This window comes from Furipterus horrens, unplaced genomic scaffold (genome assembly GCF_987537825.1).
Source record: "Furipterus horrens unplaced genomic scaffold, mFurHor1.1.pri manual_scaffold_2, whole genome shotgun sequence".
In the NCBI taxonomy this organism is placed as follows: domain Eukaryota; kingdom Metazoa; phylum Chordata; class Mammalia; order Chiroptera; family Furipteridae; genus Furipterus; species Furipterus horrens.
In genome coordinates, this window is record NW_028327172.1 from 119,767,332 (window position 1) to 119,788,990 (window position 21,659).

A 21,659-nucleotide genomic window follows, 5' to 3' on the forward strand; every position below is an offset into this window, starting at 1 on the left:
TGTACTTGCTCACAGCATAAAGTACAGCATTTTGGTTATGATACACCCAAAAGAAACGCAGGTCATTTGGCCCAATTCCCTAATTTCACAAACTGGAAAATTAAAATCCAAGATAAATTGGGTGACTTGGTCTAGGTCACACACCAAGCTATTCTGTATACCTGCTCCAGAATCCATATTGAATCTTAAAATCAATGGACTCTTTGGGAATGCTAGTTAAAATATCCTTTGTTGTCAATTTTAACTCACTTTTATCAATTGCAAATATCCTTCCTCATACATAAAATGTTATCTGTTCATTGTCCATTCAATAGTTTCTCTGTTATTACTAAAGAGAAAAGGCTAAGTATAGCTACTCATTTATTGAGTAGCTACTGTATATGTGTTGTGCATCATACCATTCTGTCTTTTGAAGTAGTAATAAGTAAATTAAAAATAAAACCTTGTAACTAAAAGAATAAGAAAAAACTTCTTTCTAATAATCTTTAGTAGAATTATCATCTATAAATTTACTTAAACTTTTCTTAAAAATTGTATTCTTTATTCCTGTGACATGATTCATTTATATTTATTTATCCAGAGATTATTTCTAAATTTCATGTCCTCTTGTTTGTTATCCTGGAATTTGGTGAAGAAAATCTATACTTAATCTAAGAAATATCCCCCAAACTGATAATACTGCCAATTTAATTAACTATACTTATTTAGGCCTATGTCAAATATCATTGCTTATTTTAATAAAGATTTTTTAGTTAGAGTAAGAAGTACTAAGAAAATAGTACTAAGTTATAAATGATGACATCCATTAAGTATAAATACCTACTGATTATTTTTCTTTTAAATAACAGAATAGCAACATAGTTCTGACTAAACTTTTAATTTAAGTTATTGAAGCCAAACTACTTCCCACCTCTGGTATTCATTTGTTAAGGTGTAAGATTTTAAAATTAGTACCCATATACAAACAAATGCAGAACTGTATAAACATATTTGCATATTGGAAATAGAGGTGAAATAGAAATACATTTAAAAAAACCTTCCTTTTTTCTTCATACTGACATTTCACTTTATATGCTTACAAATTGAGGTTTACTTTTAAAACTATTCATTTGTAGTGAATTCATTATCTTTTATGTCATCTACAATGATCGTAGAAGAGATTAGAAAGAGATAAATCTTTTTAAAGAACCAGGCTTGTGAACAATGACATCATTAGAAAGGCTTGTTTTCATTCCTATGCCATTAATAAGGAAGACATGTTGGGCGAGTCTGCTTCATAGCCAGGTTCACTGTGGACAGGAAGGGCCTGCCTTCCCAGCAAGGAGATCCTGAAGTCACAAGCTCCAGCCTCCGTCGATGATGACAGGATTACCTGTCATGTACGCAGACTGCAGTGATAAACACAAGGAGACAGAACAATTAACAAGGTTTAACACAGGTTGTGCTTCTTCAATTCTTCTGTGACACTTAACAAAGAGAATTTACGTAACTCTGAATTAAATTTTGGATGATTTAAAACTGCCAAGTGTTCTTTTGGTCTGGCCTCTGGTTGGTATTTTAGTACATGTCACATTCTAAGCAAGGTCTGTTAGGTACTTGGTCTTAGAATCAGAAAATTAAGAAGTTAGGTGACATATGGTCATTCCCTAAATTAGGATAAAGTGTAGGCTAGAATAGTACATTTCCATTTTGAAACTCAGAACTATTCTAAACTAGCTGAATTTTATGCCACCAATACATTTTTTTAATATAATCAAGTGTGTTGGCCATAAAGTGGTCATGTCAATTATCAAACAAAATTTTTTCAAAAAGGTATTATATATATAGTTGATCAATATACACAAGCAATTCCAGGAACTGAAACACACTAAATGTATTAAAAAATTTGTATGGTCCTGGCCAGTGTTGTTGTTGGTTGGAGTATTGTCCTGTTGACCAAAAAGTCACAGGTTTGATTCCTGGTCAGGACACATACCCAAGTTGTGGGTTTCATCCCCTTTCGGGGTGTGCAACCACTCGACCTTCCTTTCTCTCTTTCATCCTTCCCCTCTTTTAAAAGCAATGGAAAAATGTCCTTGGGTGAGCATGAAATTTTTTTTTTAATTTGTACAAAAATAATAATTATTACAATCTATTAAGTTATGAAAAAATTTATAATTGTTTTAGATACAAATCTGTGCTAAACTAAAGGAGTTTAAACAAATAACTTTTTTTTTTCCCACACAATTTTTTTATTTTCCAAGGAATTAAAGCTAAAATGATTCCTTGTGGTAGGGGTTTAAAAATCTCTCTTAACTAAATCAAATTTGTGTTCTCAGTTTTAAATTTATCTAAAGCCTGAGAGACAATGGAAGAGAAAGGAAGAAAAGACATCATAATATGAGCACAGAAATTTTAAAAGTTTATTCTATGAAAACTGATCATATGACATAGATAAACTAGGGCTTTACTAATCACTTTACCAAAAAATGACCCAACTCTCCCAAGTGTTTTTACAGGTTCATATGTGTGTAATACACATAGACTCCTCTGGGCCCCTTTAAAAGTCCAAAGGTCTTTTTGTTGCACATTTCAAGCCAAACATTTCCAAATATTTGGTAACCTAGTTCTGGATAAACAAGGGCAATTTAGCTAATCAGCTGTATCCTAAAATTAAATGAGCTCTTCTGGAAGATATGCATTCAGAGAAACCACAAAGGCCAACATACTTGCTTCATTGATAATTTGTCTAACAGTTTCCCAGCTATTAACAACTGTTGTTAATAGTTCTGAGTACCTGCTTTGTCATTAATACATTTCATGGCCTGTGTTTGTCACATTTGCCAACCACCCAGTATGTACCAAGTTCCTGTGGAGAGGAACTGATTAGTAACACATCTCACTCCTACCTACTAACTTCCCTTTCCTTGTCTCTGCATACATTGTAGTTCCCTGACCATATCACATTCAAAGACATAAAACAAAAGATGTTCTTGTGCTCTATACCCTATAAATATAGTTTCTGCTTTTGCACTAGTATACCATTTGAAAATATACAATAACTGTTAAAGAAAAAATTGGTTTCTAAATAGATGCAAAGTGGAAAGAGACAGAATTAGGAATTTTCATACATGATGGCAAGTAAGAGTTCATAGAAATAAAAAGCCAGTGGGAGTCTTTTAACCAAGGAACCACTAAAATTAAAAACACCAAATGCCAATTTTGTGTTTCCTAGATACAATTAGATCTAGTTAACTCTCCCCATTTCACCTGAAACTCCCATAAATTTGAAGGCTCATTTGTTTGATTTACAGTGAACCAGGATTTCCCAAACTATAATATTTTGAAAGCAATTGTCTCTTATAAAACTGAGTAATTTTTTTCACTCCTCTATTTTATTTGCTACAAGATTTAGTGACATGTAAAGTTGAATGAGGAAAAGTCAGCAACTCAGATCAAAGTGGCTTTCTTTGAGCAAATTAAATCAGATTGGATCCCTATCTAGTAACTGTAGCATCTTAGCATATATATGCCATAACTCTCTAAGATGACATTTTTTGAGGAGCAAACAGTGACCAGATGTGATTAACATAATTAACTCCCTGGTAAGAGCAGTGCTTACTTCATCAGAAGCCAAATATACACACAGCAAGGCTATTTCTTCTGCAGTTGCAAATCTTCCAGTCTTCTGTCTCTTCAGAAAATCACTCAGTGCCTATGACCAGAAACCATACCAGACATCAGTGACCTGAGCTGAAGTATGAACTCACCTGCAAATCCATCTGGGGGTAAAAGGCAAGATGAATCTACAGAGGTACCACCGGCTTGAAGCCTTAATTATATATGATTTATAATATGTGACAATATCATTACTATCATTAATTGTGGACTAAGCAGGTCACGGAGGGATATGGTGACTGCCTAGCTACTCAACCTATTTTGTTGCTAAAACCTACAGACATTGTGACAGATCAGGAAGTTAATATTAAAGAAGAGGGCTTTTTAAAAGTTGTAGTAAAATACACTTAATGTGAAATTTACCATCTCGATCATTTTTAATATTAAAAAAAAATCATCACCTGAAGATGTGCTCATTGATTTTAGAGAGAGAAGAAGAAAGAAAGAGAAAGGGAGAGAGAGACATTATGCACCCTGACTGGAGATCGTACATGCAACCTAGGTATGTGCCCTGACTGGGTATCGAACCTGCAACCTTTTGGGGCATGGGATGATGCTCCAAACAACTAAGCCACCTGGACAATGCCCTTTTTAACCATTTTTAAGTGTACAGTTGTGTTAAGTACATTCACACTCTTGTGCAATTGATCTCCAGTTGTCTTTTCATCTTGCAAAACTCATTAAACAGAACTTTCCATTCCCACCCACTCAGCCCATGGCGACCATCATTGTACTTTCCGACTCTATGAATTTGTTTACTGTAGGGAAGGAAGAGGGCATTTTCTCATCAGAAGATTTAAACACATTTAAAAGAGTAGATATACCTACCTCTTCAGGATTTGGTCTGGCTTGTATTCTTTCTTGTAGAGATGGGGTATCAACCGTTCCTAAATCAAAGGGGAACATTCAGCTTTGTTACTTACTTTAACTGAAAAAAGAAATTGACAATTAAATTTTCTTTCCATTTGACATGACAATCATTGAGGTTCTTCTCCATGACTTCCTCTACCTGCCTGCCTTTTAATTTAATAGGCTTATAACCTCTTCAATAACATTTCTATGACTTTAAAACACAGACTATAGTTCTTTGTGACACTAGGCAGGGACTCTGGGTGCATAGCCCAGCACTCCCAGTTTATACCTCAGTCACATTACATTAATATAATATTTTATTGATTTAAAGCACTTTTATATGTATTATCTTAATTAATCCTCACAATCACCTTGAGGTATAGATACAGTCATAGAAGTAAGTCCTTTACCAGTACAAGGATCCAGACTGCTTTATGGTTCTCAAAACCATTCTTACTGTCAAGTTCACTCTGGAGATCCTAAGGGACAACTCCATGACTATCACAGTCCTGTAATTTAGGTATTTCTATATTTTCCTCATTATCTTGCCTATTTTTATTGGTTTCAAATTCTTATTTTTATCACTGTCTCATGTTTCTCATCAAAAAACTTAATTTGAAATTATTTCACTTAAAAAAATGAATGACACTAAAATGTTTTAAATTCCACTTTGTTCAAGTTCCTACAGAGCAAGTTTCCCAGACATTTTTGTTCACTTATGTAGTCTGTAAATTCTCTTTAGAGGGCTTTCTTTTTTCCTGACAGTACTCCAGGGATTACATCTTTCTAAGATCATAATAAATGTTTTTACAGCCATATCCTCAGCTTCATCTTTAGACCATGCTCCTGAGAATGCCATAGATTTGATGTTTGCTTGGAAACCACTTCTAATTTTATCATCATTTGCCATTTCTCTGGAGAAACTGGGGATCTTCAAAATCAGCAAATCTTGGCTATTTTTGGTTTAACATCTCCCCCTCTTTTTTAGCTTCTCTCTCTCCTTACATTTTACTATACGCGGGCAGCACTTTTGAACATGTTGGGTGGAAATTGCCTTAGCTGGATCACCCAGTTCATTAGGAACATTTTCTACTTTTCCTGCTACCGCAGGGAATAGTATTGATAAACTTTCTGAAACCAAAGAAGAAAGATCCCCTTGTATCAGTTTTCAATAGTATTTTCCTCACTTCCCTCAACAATAGCCTCCTTAAAGTATAATATTCTTCCAACATGCTCAAGGCACCTAAAGCTTTCACTTAAAGGATTAAGCAAAAACAAACAAACAAACAAACAAACAAACAACAACTCATAGACACAGACAACAGCATAATGATTACCGGAGAGGAAGCAGAGTGGGAGGAGGTAGAAGAGGTTATGGGGGGATAGATGTGATGGAAGGAGACTTGACTTGAGGTGGTGTACACAATACAATATACGGATGGTATACTGTAGAATTGTACACCTGAAACCTATGCATTTTATTTGCTGTGTCCATGGCACAGACGGACACACCGTGCCCCAGTCTACACAAGTCCGGTGTTGGAGAGTTGTGACTATACAACCACTGGCAGCATCCCAGACACAACCATTCCTAGTCAGGTTTTCTTCTGTGACTGGCTCAGTGAGTCATGGCTAGTTCCTTGTTCCAGACAGTTTGACAACATATTTTCCAAGCTCCTGAAAAGTCCAGCTGCTAAAACAACCATATTTTCCAAATCATTTTGCCATTTATTCCATTGGTAAATAGCACCAAGAATAGCTGAACTCCAAGTATCACCAGTGGGTAAAACCCAGTGAAACTGTCTCTCCTGTATCCCCCTTGTTCTTAGTGTTGCCTATGTTTACCTCTGTAGTCGAAGAAAAATTAAGCAGAACACCTCAATCATGGAAATTCTATAGCTTACAGGGCACCTAGCAGTTCTCCTTCTTTAACCAGTAAGTCGGTGGTTTTCACCTTGAGGGGAAATTTTGGTGGATTACTTCAGAATCTCCTGTGGGGCTGCCAAATCACAGGCATACCTTATTTTACCATGCTTCGCTTTACTGTGTTTCACACCTGCATGGGCAACAGCAGACCCTCCATATCATGCCCAGGCTCTGTAGCTTCAGCTCCACTGGAGAGGACACTCCAGCGTCATCGCAAGATGTCGATTCAACACGGGAGGAGACAGATACCGTGTCACTCCCGAGTCGGACTGCACAACCATTCTCGGCGGTGCAGATAGACTCTTAAGAAGCTACACCATCGTCTCTCGAGACGGACGGCTGCCGACGACGACCTGTTAAGTCTGGTACAAATTGACTGCAAGACTCTCCCTCAGCAGAAAAGATTATGACCTGCTTTACTGTAATGGTCTGGAACCGAACCTGTAGTACCTCCGAGGTATATCTGTACTGTACAGACAGTTTTCCCTGTCAAGTCCTTCCCCAAATTCTGGTATGCCCTTCAGATTTTGAAAGGTGCCACAGATAATTGTGAATTTACACTCCTTGCCAGCTCCTCGATACCAGTTGTGAACTACTGAGAGAGACTTTGATCCTGGATATGTAGTATTTACTTTCTTTTCAGAGAGGAAGTTAATAATTTTTCTTAGGCACCTTGTACTCATTTGGGGTGTGTGGAGCCAGGTGAAAGGGCATGTCTACTTAATAGACACACAGTTATTAAGAGAAGTTATTCCCAAGAAATAAATTATTGAATGCTTTTGCTTAGATAAATTGAATGTTCTTTCTACTACTAATGAGTTTTGCTTTTCTCCTTTCCTTTATATGAGATGTTGGTATACATTTTGGTAGGAAGCCAGATGGAAACCATTTTCGGCTCTGAGAAACATTTGGTGTGTTACAACTACTCAGCTCTGCCTGTGGCATGAAAGCGGCTCAGGCCCAGCATACGCAGACTGGGTGTGGAAGTGCTCCCTAGAAGTGCATTTACGACTCAGGTGGTGGCCATATTTGGCCCGCAAGCCTTCATTTGCTGACCCCCTTTTTGTAGCATAAAGATAGGTGTTAATCCCTCCTTTTAATTTATGGGCCACCCCAGGTGATTTACATGACTCAGCAGCTCCCTGTTGTCCAGGAGGCTCCTCTTACTTCTTCCCACTGTCCTAACACTATGGTTTACTTTTCCTCTTTCCCCTGACAAGGTCATTCCTGCTCGGCTTCCAAGACACCAAGCCCTGGCCAGTGCTCTCTCTTAACCACATGGTTTGGAATTGCCCCACACACATAAGTAACATTAAACCCTTTTCATCTGAGGCTTATTCCTAATGACATAGCCTCTTTCCCAAGTATCTTAATGAGTCTATTCCCTTTTCTTTTGAACTTTTCCCAATGACAAGATACAATAAAATACAGAGTAAACAAGCTTATCTTGCAGTGGCACTGGTTGTCAGCAATGACAAAGTCACAGACATCCAGCGGAACTCACCTGGGCACACACAGTTGCACCTGATCCCCTGCTGGATGAAGTCTGCAGCCACAGCCTTTGTGAGGCCAATCACGGCCGCCTTGGTTGTGCTGTACACACATCTGTTCACCACTCCTGCGGAGGAACGCAGGGTTCAACAATTGAAGGAATAAAAGAACATAGTCTCCTTTAGAAAGGGAACACAAATAAGTGTCTCCAGTAATCATTGTCATGTCCTTTTATTTACCCTCTGAGTAGGGCTAGTTTCTGGATCTGGGAAAAAATATCACTATTGGCACAACCCAGCTGAGACTTAGGTATTGACACACTGCACTTAAGTGACTGCAGTAGTCTTAGTCTTTCATCATCAGTTGGCAGAGTCCAAAAAAGAACCAGGGTAAAGAAAAAGCAAAACAAAACAAAACAAAATCAAGAGGCCTAGGCATTTCTTTGCAATCTTCTCTTATGTAGGTTTCTTGTGTGTATCCTTGTGAAGAGAAGTTATCTCAGCAGCAGCTATTTCACTTTAAACCTGCAAATCTTTCTGTGCAGATTGTGACCTTATCTCCATTTTGCACTGCAAGCCTGGCTCTTCAACTTGACGTAACTTAGGGCCCAGATCAAGAGTCTCTGTGAAGCACTCCTCCTAGCCACAGGCAGTTACCTCCCAGTACCGTGTCAGCAATTTGCACGAAGCTCTGTTCTAATACTATCACACTGTGGAAGACGTGTGTTTGCCTGACACTCACCCCTGTTAGGACTGTGAATTTGTTTAGAGCAGGGGCACTTAGTGGGTGTTCAATACGACCTTTTTTTTATTAATTGAATGGGTAAATGTATCCTTCTCCCTCTTGATTTCCTTCTTTCCTCTCCTGATTTTCATTTCATATTCATTAGAAGAAATAAAAGGAGGGCAAAGCAAAAAACCTTTTCTTTAATTTTATGACTGGTCCACAACTAAGACAAAAGGACTAGTAGTTAAGGAACTTAATACCAATGTTTAAAAAGTGGTTTTGAAGTTAGGTGTGGAGTTTATGATTTGAGCTACGCTTGTTCCCTTAGCTTGGGAAGGTGTGTGGATGTGTGTACTGTGAGCCCTGGAAGACAGACCTACCTTTGATGCTGGAAGCCACAGAGGACATGTTGATAATGTTGCCACGTTTCTGAGCAAGCATCTGCCAAAAGGAAACAAATTTTTAAAGAATGTCACTCTGCAGGCTAAAAATACTACCTCTTTTAAAGATCTGCATTCACTTGGGGTTTGCAGAACCATCTCGTCAGCTATTAACACTAAATGCTAACTGTCTCACCCCATCATTGCTGGGAACTGATGGCCCCTGCTGCGGTCACCGGCAGGAACAGTTACCAGGGTGTTACCACCTTCCTGTGACATAAGAGCATCAGCAAGGCCAGCAATGAACAGTGAGCTAAGTGGAAGGCAAAGGAGCGGTAATTCTTCCTACGTGTTCCTGATGCTGGAAAACTCTCACCTTCAAAGAACAGTTATTTGTTGAATACCTACAGCAGTCAGGTATTGTGCTAGGTCCAGGAGGTTCAAAGGTAAACAACACAGTCCTTGCCTGTAAGCAGCTGCCAGTCCGATTGGAATGGCTGATTTACCCAGCGTCCAGTGACAGCGGAGACCTTCACAGGAGAAGAGGGTGGTGGTGGGAAGGGACCACTAATCCAGGCTGGGGGCACCCAGGAAAGGCTCTTGAGGAGGAAACTTGTGGGTTGATTTTTGAAAACTAGAGTGTTAGAAAAATAAAAGAGAGGGGTGTTTGAAGGACAGCGAACCCTGCAGGGCTCCATGGAGGAACTAGGGGGCAGAGATGGGCCTGGCTGGAATGCGGGTGGGGGAGGAGTTGCGGGTGGGTGAGGAGTTGCGGCTGCAGAGGCCACCATGGCTGAGTGTGGGTGTTTGGGTTTACCCTGGAGGCAGTGCAGTGGGGAGAATGAAAGGTTTAATGGAGAGTAAGAGAGGTATGTTCAGAGTTGGGGTTATAAAGACGCCTCTGGTATCCTGTCGAGGAGATCCCTGGAAGCTGAGGTAGTGATTTAGGAAAGAGGAGGTAAAGGCTGCAATGCCTGCGGGTAACAGCGGTGGAGGAGGTGGTTGAGGCAGTAAGGGCAGGACTTGGTAAATGGTTATGTGTAGCCTCCCCCAGCTGGAGCAGTGTTTCTAAGGACACCTCCCTCAGAATCCTTCCGCTCATGTGGGAACTTCGTGAGACGGGGCTCTGTGGCTGTTCTGTCCTTCTAGACAGAGTACACAGGTCAGTACATTATGATAAATCAAAATAAAGTGCAGATTGCTGGGCCCTGCCCTAGACCTAAAGTAATATGTAATGAAATAGCTGCTATGAGTTAAAGAGTTTTCAAATGAACTTTGTACTTTATTAATTATAATACATACATATGTTTTCAAGATAATACATGTATGTGCAAGGGCAGCAGAACCTACAAATGTTTTGGGGGAAGAAGCAAGATGCAGGGAGAATTCAGTGGCTTCTCACTGAATCAGAGGCGGGGAAAATGACCATAAAAAAACCGGAGGAGATGGTGGACAAGGGTGTGGTGAAGAGTCCAAGTTGGGGGAAATGAAAGAACCAATGAAAGAATAGAAGAAAAAACTCTATGTTTTATATCACGAAAATCAAGGGAAAAAGTCTCTAAAAGAAATCTCAATAGGCAGTGAAAGAGTCCAGAACAAAAATCATTCCTTTTGGGGTGAATTTCTGCAGTAGCTTTCAGACAAAGGGGTGCAGACTAGGGAAGGTGGGTGATTGGATGGATCCAGGGGTGAGGTGGCAAGATTATGTGTCCTTATGGTATTCTTACTTCCTACTTGGATACTTAGCTACTAATTGCACCTAAAAGCAGACTCTGAAACAACCCAAAGGCATTGTGCGGGATGGACTAACAGGAAACAGGGAGAGGCTGAAGTGACCCAACCAAGTCAAGAAAAATGGCAGGGGAGAAAAATTTACCCCAACTTTTCTGTTTATATAATAAAGAATATCATAATGAAATGGGATCCTCACACACACACACACACACACACACACACACACACACACAAAACCTGGATAGTTAGTATATTACAATGATGTTGAAAACCAAGCCTTAAAATTATACTTATCAAATTTAGCAAATAGCATAACCCACTTTTATTTATTTTATTATCCAGTTTTATTGAGCTATCATTGTCTTATATAACCCATTTTTAATAATATAGAAAACATACATACAATTTAACACATAAAAATGAGCTATTAAGTAAGTTCACTCTCTAATCTTCTGAAATCCAATAAAAACTCAGGTAAAGCTTTAGAAGGTGGTGCTGACCGCTGTCACCTGTATTATATATCCAACCCAGGTCTCTCTGCTGATTGTGGAGCCCATGGTCTTTGTTTCCTGCCGTTCTGCCTTCTCAGCCAGCTGCAGTCATTGTGCAAATGCCCTTCCCAGCTATCCATGCAATGGTCCTCTCTGGCAAGGACAACTATAAAGTACATAGGAATCCTACAATACATAGGCTGGATGTCCCAAGAACTCAGATGGGGACTAGAAAGATGTCTAAAGATTCCCTCTAGCTTTATCCTACTCTGACCCAGCCCTTCTGTTCCCACTGACCAGAGCTCAGCTCCTAAACCAGGCAGATGTTGGCTTCTGGGTCTGATTCCACGCCTGACCTCCACCTGGATTGACAACCTAGGTTTGTCTGTTCATTCAACAAATGTTTTCTAAGCGCCTTATGTGCTGGGGCCCTTCTAAGATACATCCAAGGGTTAAAAATCCCACATATCCAAGACATACCCAAGTCCTTGCCATAACAGATTTTCTCTTCCATTTCATAGTCGACCTTGGATTCTACATTGACCTCTTACAATATTTTTAACTTGTTCTCTGCCTTTTGACTGATCTTCCAGTTTTGGAATGGTTTTCTGTCTGTCTATATCCATGAACAAAAATTTCTTACAAGAGTTCCTATGTTTTGACCGTCTGAAATTTCAGATCTGCCTAGACTCCAATCCTGGCTTCCCCTGGAAGGTTCCAACCTGGAATATGTGCCCGATGGTTAATGAACACCAAGGATCCTGGAAAATTAGATCTGGAAGGGACTGCGTCACCCTCATTTAAAAAGAAGAAATAGGTGCTAAGAGGGCACAAGTGCCATCACCCAGGTTACATGGCAAATTAGGGGCAGAGGTCAGGCCATACCTAAAGTCTTTTGAGGCTGGATCAGTCTTAACAAGTGGCACTGACTCCTGACTCCCCAGCCCAGTCCTCCACATCTCGTGGGATTTCTTTTTTTAGACAAATGAGTGTTATTGGCTCTTACGGATTATTGTTAAGATGCTTTAAGTCATAGACAAACTCATTAACTTACAAGTTACTATTTGATATTTTAAGTTAACAACTAACGTACATGTTTACACTTCAGCTTCTCTGCTCCAATACCTGCTTCTGTCACTGACATCTTTCAGGCTTTGCAAACAGGGTCTGGGTTTACAAATGAGTCCCACACATGTGCAACAGTCTTACCCTAAGCTTTCCCCTGAGGATCTAAACATACATTCCAGTTTCAGATAACATGGATTCTTATGAACTCCAATTGAGAAAAACAGGCAATTAATATTTTTAAAAAATTTGCTACTTCAGCATTCCATGGATTCAACCAAAGATCCTATCTAGGCTCTAAATAAGTAGATTTAAAAAAAATTCCTTTGTTACTAAGTTAATTTTCATCTGGATCCTTCTTGACATCAGGCCGGATGTTCAGAGCAAAGTATCAGCCTCATCTGTCACTGAATAGGTCTCTCCAGCCCTGGGCTGGGCAGCCTGCAGTAGGCCCGTTATCTAATCCAGCTGGGAGGAAGAGACTGGCTGTCCTGCATTCTCCTAGGGCTCAGCATACAATCCTGAACTGAGCAGGTTCTGTACTCAGTCAGCTCCTTCCACTGTCTGAGCCTGTGCCGTCTGCTACTACAGGCTTATTCGCTCATTTGAAGTCAATGTTTTTCATATTTATGTCTCCCTCTCCCAGAGCACCTAAGTGTGGTGTTTTCTGTTAAAAGGTACTTAATGATGGTAAAATAAAATTAAAAGTATGTATGAGTTGTGAAGGCTGGAGAATTCAAGGAGAGCACATTCAGGAGGAGTACTGTCTCTTTAGCATATGCTGGGTCTTACCTCCCTGGTACCACTGCGGCTTAGCTAAAAACAGGAGTGTTGGGAGAAATCTCAGGGTACAGAGAAGCAATGGATGTGCCTCAGACACTGAAATTCAAGAAGGGACCCAAATTCCAGGGTTCAAACCATGACTCTAAACACTTGATAGTTATGTAACCTTGGGCAAGTTACACAGCCTCCCATTTCACCTCCTGGGCTGCGGATGCGGTAGGAAGTGCCTGCCTCACTGAGTGTGCTGGCCCGCGTGCCTCTTGCGGTCCCCCTTCCAGGCACCCTCTTCCCAGATACCAGGTGGACCTAACTGATATCCTCGCTTCTCTTTCTTCATACTACTTATAGCCACTCATGATGTATGTTTATTTGATTACATATTATTCTGTCTCATCCCTCAAAAAAAAAGGGCCTTCCATACAAAGGGACTTTGTCTTGTTCTCTTCTGCACCTAGAAGGGAGCCTAGCATGTAGAATGTGCTTACTGTTCCTTGAATGGGTGATCTGGAAGGATCAATGAGTTAATTTATATTAAATGCCTTGATATAAATGTACGATACACGTTAGCTCTCATGTCAGCTATTACCACTCTAAGCGCATGAGGGGGTCCTTTCTAGATGCCCAGCACAGAGACCTGAGTATCCAGTGGTGCTTATTCTAGTGTGGCGATTGTCTTACTTTGGGAAGAAATGCCTTGATCATCAGGTACATGCTGCGGACATTGAGATTCATCGAGAAGTCCCAGTCTCTCTCCTCACAGTCCAGGATGGTTCCATGATGGACAAAACTGGAGCAATGATTAAACAATGGGGAAAACGATCACTTAAAAAATTTCTATTCAATTTCCTTTTCATTGTGATTGTCATTTATTGAATTAGACCATTGTCTCATCCCTTAGCAAGATTTTTAACAATTCAAACATAATAGTATCACTTGGTACATTAGTAAGTAACCCATAACCTAAGCTACATAAATTTATTTAAAAACAACATCCTTCTTTTAAAAAAAGAAGGCAAGAGTTTGGGGCCACCAAACATAAGAAGGTCTATACCAACTGTATAGGCAGTATAGAAAACAAACAGAAATGAGAACAGCACACCTGTCCTGACTCCTATTTCAAGAGCAACAGTGCCCCCAGGTGGCACAGATTTTACAGTCTCGAGGGAAATGAAACTTGCCTGGAAAACATCTCAGGGTAGCCCAATAATATTGCTGTCGTACCCTTCTGACATATGGAGTAAACAGAGCAAAACAGCACAACAACCTTAAAATAAACTTCACATGTCCTTCAGGAAGCTTTCTTAAAACTGGAGTCCTAGCGGATTTCACTGTCTCCTGGACTGAAATGATGTAATTAATGATACAATACTGTTGGTTGTAACTAAACTTTCAGTTCAATCGAATGACAGAAGGAACTACAGGCTCTGTTTCTGTACACCTTACTTAGCTGAAAATTTAATAAATGCTCAGAAGCTAATTTTCCTAGCTTACTTTTTCATGACTCGGTATATTCTTCTATGAGGGATGAACAGGTTGTTTATAAAATAGGTCATCACAAAATATTGCTTTAATTTAATTCCCATACATTGTAACACATGATAAACCATATTGTAACACATGACAAACTATGGCTAGATTGAGGTCTCCCTCTGCCCCCCGGCTCTGAAACATGGTTGGGAAGAAGCACAAGTATATATGAGAAGGCTCTAGGAATTTTCTTTCAGCCCAGCAGTACAAATATAACACTACACAAGAAAAGTGGAATTTCAGAATGCATCAACTTCGTTTCTGTGTAAGCCTCACGTGCACTTACTGCTGCTGTCATGCCCGAGGGGCAGTAGCAGCTGTTGCTGCACCGACATGGAGCTGCTCCAAGTCCCATCTCATCATTCACGTTGGGTACCCGCCTAAGAAGTTTAAAGGAGCCGTTCCTTCTGTGCTGCACAGAAAGGTACAACACGAAACGTCTTTTTGCTGGGATTCATTGTCCCAGTAAGAAACACTGAGCTTGGGATAGCATAAAGGATTTACTAGAATGTTATGCCCCAAAATGGGGAATATCTGCATTTCAATAAACTGAGTACTTGGCTTCTAATAAATATACTTAGTTTTTAAAAACACTGCTGGAAAACAGTTTTTCACTTGATTTGATAAGTCGTGGTGGAACATCAGTGGCATGTTCATTGGTGTGAGCCTGAACCAGCCTTAGGAAGATCAATACCTTTTGATTAGGGCCACCTGTCCTGGGCAGACCTTAACTGCTTTCACACCCCAAACCCAGGTCACTTCCACAGCTGTCTTACTTGCAATAAAAATTCTGTCCAAAATCAAGCTGTATTTCCCAAGGACTATATACTATGGTTCACGATGAATAATTTGGCCATATTATCAAAACTCTTTTAATAAGAGTCACAGAAAACTTTGTGTAAGGAGAGTGAAATCAAAAGGTTCTAATTACCCAGCAACATTAAAGAGAACATCAAGTCTCTCAACTTCATTGGCAAACTTATCAATCTGTTTCTTCTTTGTGACATCAAGGACCCGAGTTTTAATACCTGAAAAATAAGACAACAAACACTATTTCCCTATACCCAGAAAAAGGATTTGGCCTTGGAAACTGAGCTGTTTGGGAGGGTGGGGACTGCAGGACCTGTCCAGTTAGTTAGGCTTCATAGGATTGCTGACCATTAGTAGGGAGGGTCTTAAGAATCTCAGTAGTAAAAATCTTGAAGTACTCCTGACTGGACCTCCCAGTAACACACCTCTCTCTCTTCCCTCCTTTCTCTCCATTCTCTGAATTGATTAATAGATGTCTTTTCTGAGTAAAGACCTTACAGTGAAGTGTAAAGGATCTACAGTAGAGGCTCCTTAGTAAGCAAGCAGCACTAACTGAATGTGGGCTATTTCGGCTCCTTCTTTCCCCCAGTGGTTGAGTCATTAGTACAGGAATTCGGAATTCTGTCTGTGTGGGCAAGGGCAGGGTGGTGGGAAAGAGATTATTGCTATTTGTGAGCTTTACTTTTATCTCGATTCCGTTATTTATTGACATGACTTTGTTGGTCTAGGGTCTTATCATGTATTTCTGGCCTAAAATGTAAGAAGGATTGAGGCCAGAAGAAGGGACGAAACAGCTGAAGCCTTGGAAGATATGGAATGGGGTCTGGGAGAGGTGCACTGGCCTAGTGACTAGAAAAATCCAGACATTCTCTAAGGAGAGCAGCACTCTTATTTTTATGTTTTAAAAACATATAAGGTCTATTATTCTCTTTTGGAAACAAGGACAAAAACCCCACCAATGAACAAAGAAAGGGAAGACTGGAATTTAGTGTCAGAAAGACTTGTTTCCTCTTCACACTTCTTCAGTATAATAGCTCTACTCGGGGCTGTTGGAATGATAATAACATAGTCTTCTTCATGTAGCTAATTCAGCGGACATATTTGTATTTGATCATGTAAGCTTTTTTGTTTGAGGAACAACTAACTTTTGAATAAGTTCTCCCTTTTGATTTCTTTCAGAGTAACTCTGATTGAAACTATTTTTTTAATGTGTTTTATTGATTACAGTGTTACATTTGTTCCAATTTCCCTTCCCTCTGCTCCCCTCCACCCGGTGGCCCCCCTTCCTCCCCTTGTCCCCCCCTTTTAGTCCATGTCCATTGGTTGTGCATATAGTTCTTCTCAACCTCTCTGAAACTATTTGATGTGGGAGTTGGGTTCAGTGAGGTGCAGTAAGGGGTGACAAACACATAAATAATTTGGGTAATCTCTTTGGGTTTCGAATCATGACATGTGATGTTAGGGCAGAGGTGTCTCCCACATGGATACCACTAGCCAGATGTGGCTATTAAGCACTTGAAAGGCAGGTAGTCAGAACTGAAATGTGCTGAAGTGTAAAATGCATGTGGGTTGCAAAGATTTAGTATGGAAAAAAAAAGTAAACTATTCTATTAATAATTTTTGTTTGAGTATATTCAGTTAAATAAAGTATATCTGTTCAAATGAATTTTCACCTGTTTCACTTTCCTTTTTAAATGTAGCCACTAGAAAATTAAAAGTAACACACGTGGCTCACATCGTGCTGCTATGGGACGGCACTGCTATTGTCATAAAAAGTTAACAACTGTTAGATTTTCACATAAAAGTTTCTTTTTAGGTACTGAATCCTTCAACATGTTGGATAATTTAAACATTTTAAGTATATGTTTAAAATTTTGTTTATACTTTAAGTATGCAGATTTTTGTCTGTAGTTTTCACAGAATATACATTTGATTATCAGAGAGTCAGGCTCTAAAAAGGAGGCCAGTGGAGCTCAGCCGCTAAGGACTTCTCTTTCAGCACCTGGGTACTGTTGCTTTATAATGCCTTGTAGACTCTGAATCCCAGTTCAAGCAGCTGGGTCGCTTACCCGGGTACTTTTCCAGTTCCTGCAGTTTGAACTCATTGATATCTGTGGCTATGACTCTGGCACCTTCTCTTGCAAAAGCCTGGTAGACACAATGCACAAAAAAATGCTTTGTTTACTTGGTTAAACTGCTCTCATGAATGGAAAGTCATACAGCCTTTTCCCCTTTATCTTATTTTCATTGCTCCCCCCCCCATAAATATGTGGAATTTCAAACTAAAAAGTCTTTCCTCACCTTCCCATTGTTACTTCTATCATTAATTAGAACAACATGACATATATTATGCTTGCCATCTGACTTTGTTCCCTTAAGTAATATAAAATAAATGTTTAAAAAAACTAGGATTCTGTTATTAATACATCTCAAAATACTATTCTGTGACTTGATAGCCTGTATTCCTTTTCAGAGCAAGTTCTTACTATATTCCACTTCTCATTATGTTCTAAATAATAAGAGAAAAATGGGTTATTTCAACACTTTTCCTCCTGAAAGTATACTATTGTTTTTATAAATGTCAAAGCGTGCCCTGCCATTATGTTCAAAGTGCACGATAAGCTCAGATATGGGTATAACGTGTGAGAAGTTGATGTGACTGAGAAGGTGAAGGCAACTCAGTTTGAACGGTGAAGTCCTTCATCTGCACTGATGTAATTTCAGGAGGCATGCGCTCCTGTAAGTCCCCTGCAGTAAATTCATTATGGCGCCAACAAACTGAGATGGAGAAGTACATTTCACAGAATCAAAGGTTATCTGGAATGTCACATAACAAACATGTGAGGTATTCATTCCTTCATCTGCCTGGGGTCAGAAGTGGCAACTTTTTCTTTTTGTAACTTAAGACAACGGAAGCACAAGAGTCAATTAAAAAAAAAAAAAGCAGAATTAGTTAACCGTGGAATCTGTCCACATGATTCAACACTTGAACAGGTAGCGAGTAAACAACAAGAGGTGGTAACTTACTAAGGCAGCCGCCTGGCCTATCCCCTGAGCAGCAGCTGTGACGATGATGACTTTCCCATCAAGCCGCCTCATCGTGGAACCTGTGGTTTAATCCGAAGTCAGGTTTATTTAATGGCTTACACAGTAGCACACGGTCCTGTGTCAGCAGTAACATCCAGAACGAATGGTTCAATGTACACTTTTAAGAACTTGAAGACAGCACCTCTGTACAAACAGTCCCATCACCTGAATGCTTACTCTAGATACCTAGCCTTGTATATAAAAAGCATTTAGTACAACCCACTGAAGTGATACCTGAGGCAGACAGTGGACTTGAACCTACCTTTCATTTCTTGAGGACCTGGAGAACAGGGCCTCTGATGCTGATCCAGTAGGAGTGTAGTCCTTTCCCTCGCTACAGCCACCAGCCTTTCTAACACCCTGGACACTGCTGTGGCTCTGTGTGTGTGTGTGTGTGTGTGTGTGTGTGTGCATGCGCGTACATGCGCAGGCACCCTTACTACCCAGGTGCTTCTTCCTTTCTCTCCTGTGAACTTTGGTCAGGGTTAACACTACCAAGCATCTGTGGTTTTTCCTTGTCCCTTGTAAAGATGTCATGATTGCCCTCAGAGGCTCATTGAATGGAAGAGCTGGAAAATCAAATCATGTCCAATACCCTGATTTTACAGAGGAAGAAACTGACTTGCCTGCTCAGAATCATAGAGCTGGTCAACAGCAGAACCAGAACTAAACTCAGGCCTACTGACTCCTGCTACATGAACTTTCCACCCCACAAGGCTGCCAGTCCTCTTCTAAAGTTTAAGCCTGCAGCAGGGACACTTTAATGGACACAACCAGTAATGTTTGAAAGGGAGGACTGAGAAATTCTGACAGAGGGGAAAGAGAATGTGTGTGAGATATTTGGCCAGTGCTTGGCTTGTAGATTTTATGGTGAAAGGGGTGGCTGGTGATGAAGTTGGGGGTGGTGAAGAGTCCAGTGATGATGAAATGACGCTGTTTTCAGGGAACCAGGTTCCTTTTCTTACCCCGCTGCCTTTGATGTGTGCCTCTGACCTCACACCAAATCAAGAACGGCCGCGCTGCTATGTCCCATAGCATCATACAGGCATTCCAGGCAAAAAAAGAGGGGTTGGTGGCGAGTTTGGTGGGTGTTGAGTGAACCAACTTAAATAGTGCATGCACAACTAACCTAAACAATCACGCTGCTCAATTCCCTGCTTGATAAAGTACAGGTAGCTGGCTCGTCTTGTGCAGAGGGCTCACATGATCTAGTCCTTTCTTTTGAACTTACCTCTGTTCTCTTCAGCCCTACTTGACTTTGCTGAACTCAATGGGTGCTTAGGTTTCAAGTCTCTCCATTATGAGGGGTTAGTTGCCCCTGTGGGCAATGGGCACAGAAGGCTTTATGGGAGAGTGTGATGTGATCAGACCTGTACTTTAGAAAGGTCACTGTGGAGAACAGACTAGGGCAACAAGAGAGGGTGGATGAGGAGACCCAGCCTGGTCACCAATGCACTAACTTCAGAGATTATGTGTCTTGCCCAGGTTTCTCAGCTATGAATTCAAATCCAGGCCTGACTGCAGGTTCAAGGGAGGACCTGGTTCAGGTTGTTCTTCTCTGGACCTCGCATGCTCAGAGGACCCCACGCAGGGCCATGGCCCTGCGCCTCATGGATCCGCGTCCTGGTAACTGACCACTAGGCAACCTGTGCTCTGAAACCCACGCTGAGTCGGTGCTGAAGACACCTTCCCGTGGGCCAGTGCTGAGAGCGGCATGAACACAAAGGCAGATCCATTTCTGGTAGACAGAAGGCTCCTCCAACTGGCCTTGGTGGCCTTCCTACAAATTGTCCCACCCAGCCTGGCATCTCACCCCTTCCTCATGGTGCCAGTTCTTCCACCTTACCTAGTTCCCTCCTCATATTCTCTCACGTCACCATTTCCCCTAATAAAACCCATGCCTGTTCTCTAAATTCACATTTGTTATGCGATGGAGAAGCTGAGCTTTTATGGTACCTGACCTCTGATGCAATGAGTTTGTACTGTTGTTTTTAAATTCCTACACAAGGGATAAATTTTGACTTTAAACATGAAAAGAGTTAAGATATAGTTACTCTATACTTTAGAAAGTAAGAGATTCCATTAATCTTTTCCCTCCTACAAACCTGAGCATGATGTATTTAAAAGCCGTAGTTCACACTATTGTCATTAGTGACCTTTGGCACATGGCTCTGTGAAGGCACAACCAAAGGCTTCCCTTTGACACCCTGAGAAGCACTTAGTGAACAACTGTTGACACACAGAGCAGCCGTTCTCCTCACTCTGCAAACCTCTCCCTACCAGCTGCCCTCCCTGTCTTTCTGTGACCAGATTTTGGAGTCAAAGCCGTACTATTAGATAAACCTGCACTATCAAACTGAAACGGATTTATTTGGGAAAATGAGGGCAAACATGACCTGAAATAGAAAATGAGGCAACTTTCAATACACCCAATGTGGAAACCGCACACGATGCCTTTCTTATTCTAAATACTGAAGTCAAAATGTTAATTTCCTACTAACAGAGACACAAGCAGAGAATTTTTAGCAACTCTATCTTCATGAGCCAGGAAGAAAGATGTTCACATAAGACACTGTAAAATTCTCTCTTCTTTGGTTCTTTGGAAAAACTAATATGCCAGAGTTTCAAACTCGTTAAAAACCCAATCTTTAGCAGATCTAACTGCTAAAATTAATCCTGAAATATATGTGCAGAACAAAGCAACATCTAAAAATTCAACCTCCTACTTCCCAGTCCAGAGTTTCATTAAAATACTTTAGGAAATCTTACTTTAGAGCAGCAAGTGGATGGCGTCCTCCCGATCACTCAGCCAGCAACAAACTCGAGAACTTTGTGCAGAAGAAAGTCAGGTGCTTAACAGTGCATTCTGGGATTTGTAGTTCAAGTTCCTTCACTTTTTAAGAGGAGTCTCACATTCATATACAGTATGTGTGTATGTGCTGCCACCTAGTGGAGCTCGGGTAGAACTGCTAAGTCCGAGTACAATAGAAGGTGAAAAGTGGAAAAGCATCTTATAGCTTACTTAGAACATGGAAGTCATTTCCTTCATTTTAACCTCCCTGAGTCCTTGTCATGTGTTTGCACCTACCATGTGCTGTGTTTGGGTACTCAAGATTGACTGAGCCAGAAA

The 21,659-nt window shown here is 40.5% G+C and overlaps 1 protein-coding gene across 1 annotated transcript; it reads right to left on the reverse strand.

Moving 5' to 3' along the window:
- Nucleotides 1-1,274: 1,274 nt before the first annotated feature.
- On the reverse strand, nucleotides 1,275-21,363 carry BDH2 (3-hydroxybutyrate dehydrogenase 2). The gene is made up of 10 exons (XM_090267971.1): nucleotides 21,299-21,363; nucleotides 18,470-18,549; nucleotides 17,512-17,590; nucleotides 15,564-15,660; nucleotides 13,784-13,892; nucleotides 9,033-9,093; nucleotides 7,940-8,053; nucleotides 4,486-4,544; nucleotides 3,602-3,694; nucleotides 1,275-1,388 (listed from the first exon to the last, which is right to left on the reverse strand). The coding sequence occupies exons 2-10, from the start codon at nucleotides 18,539-18,541 to the stop codon at nucleotides 1,335-1,337; spliced, it is 738 nt and encodes a 245-aa protein (XP_090124097.1). The 5' UTR covers nucleotides 18,542-18,549; nucleotides 21,299-21,363; the 3' UTR covers nucleotides 1,275-1,334.
- Between the last annotated feature and the right edge of the window lie 296 nt (nucleotides 21,364-21,659).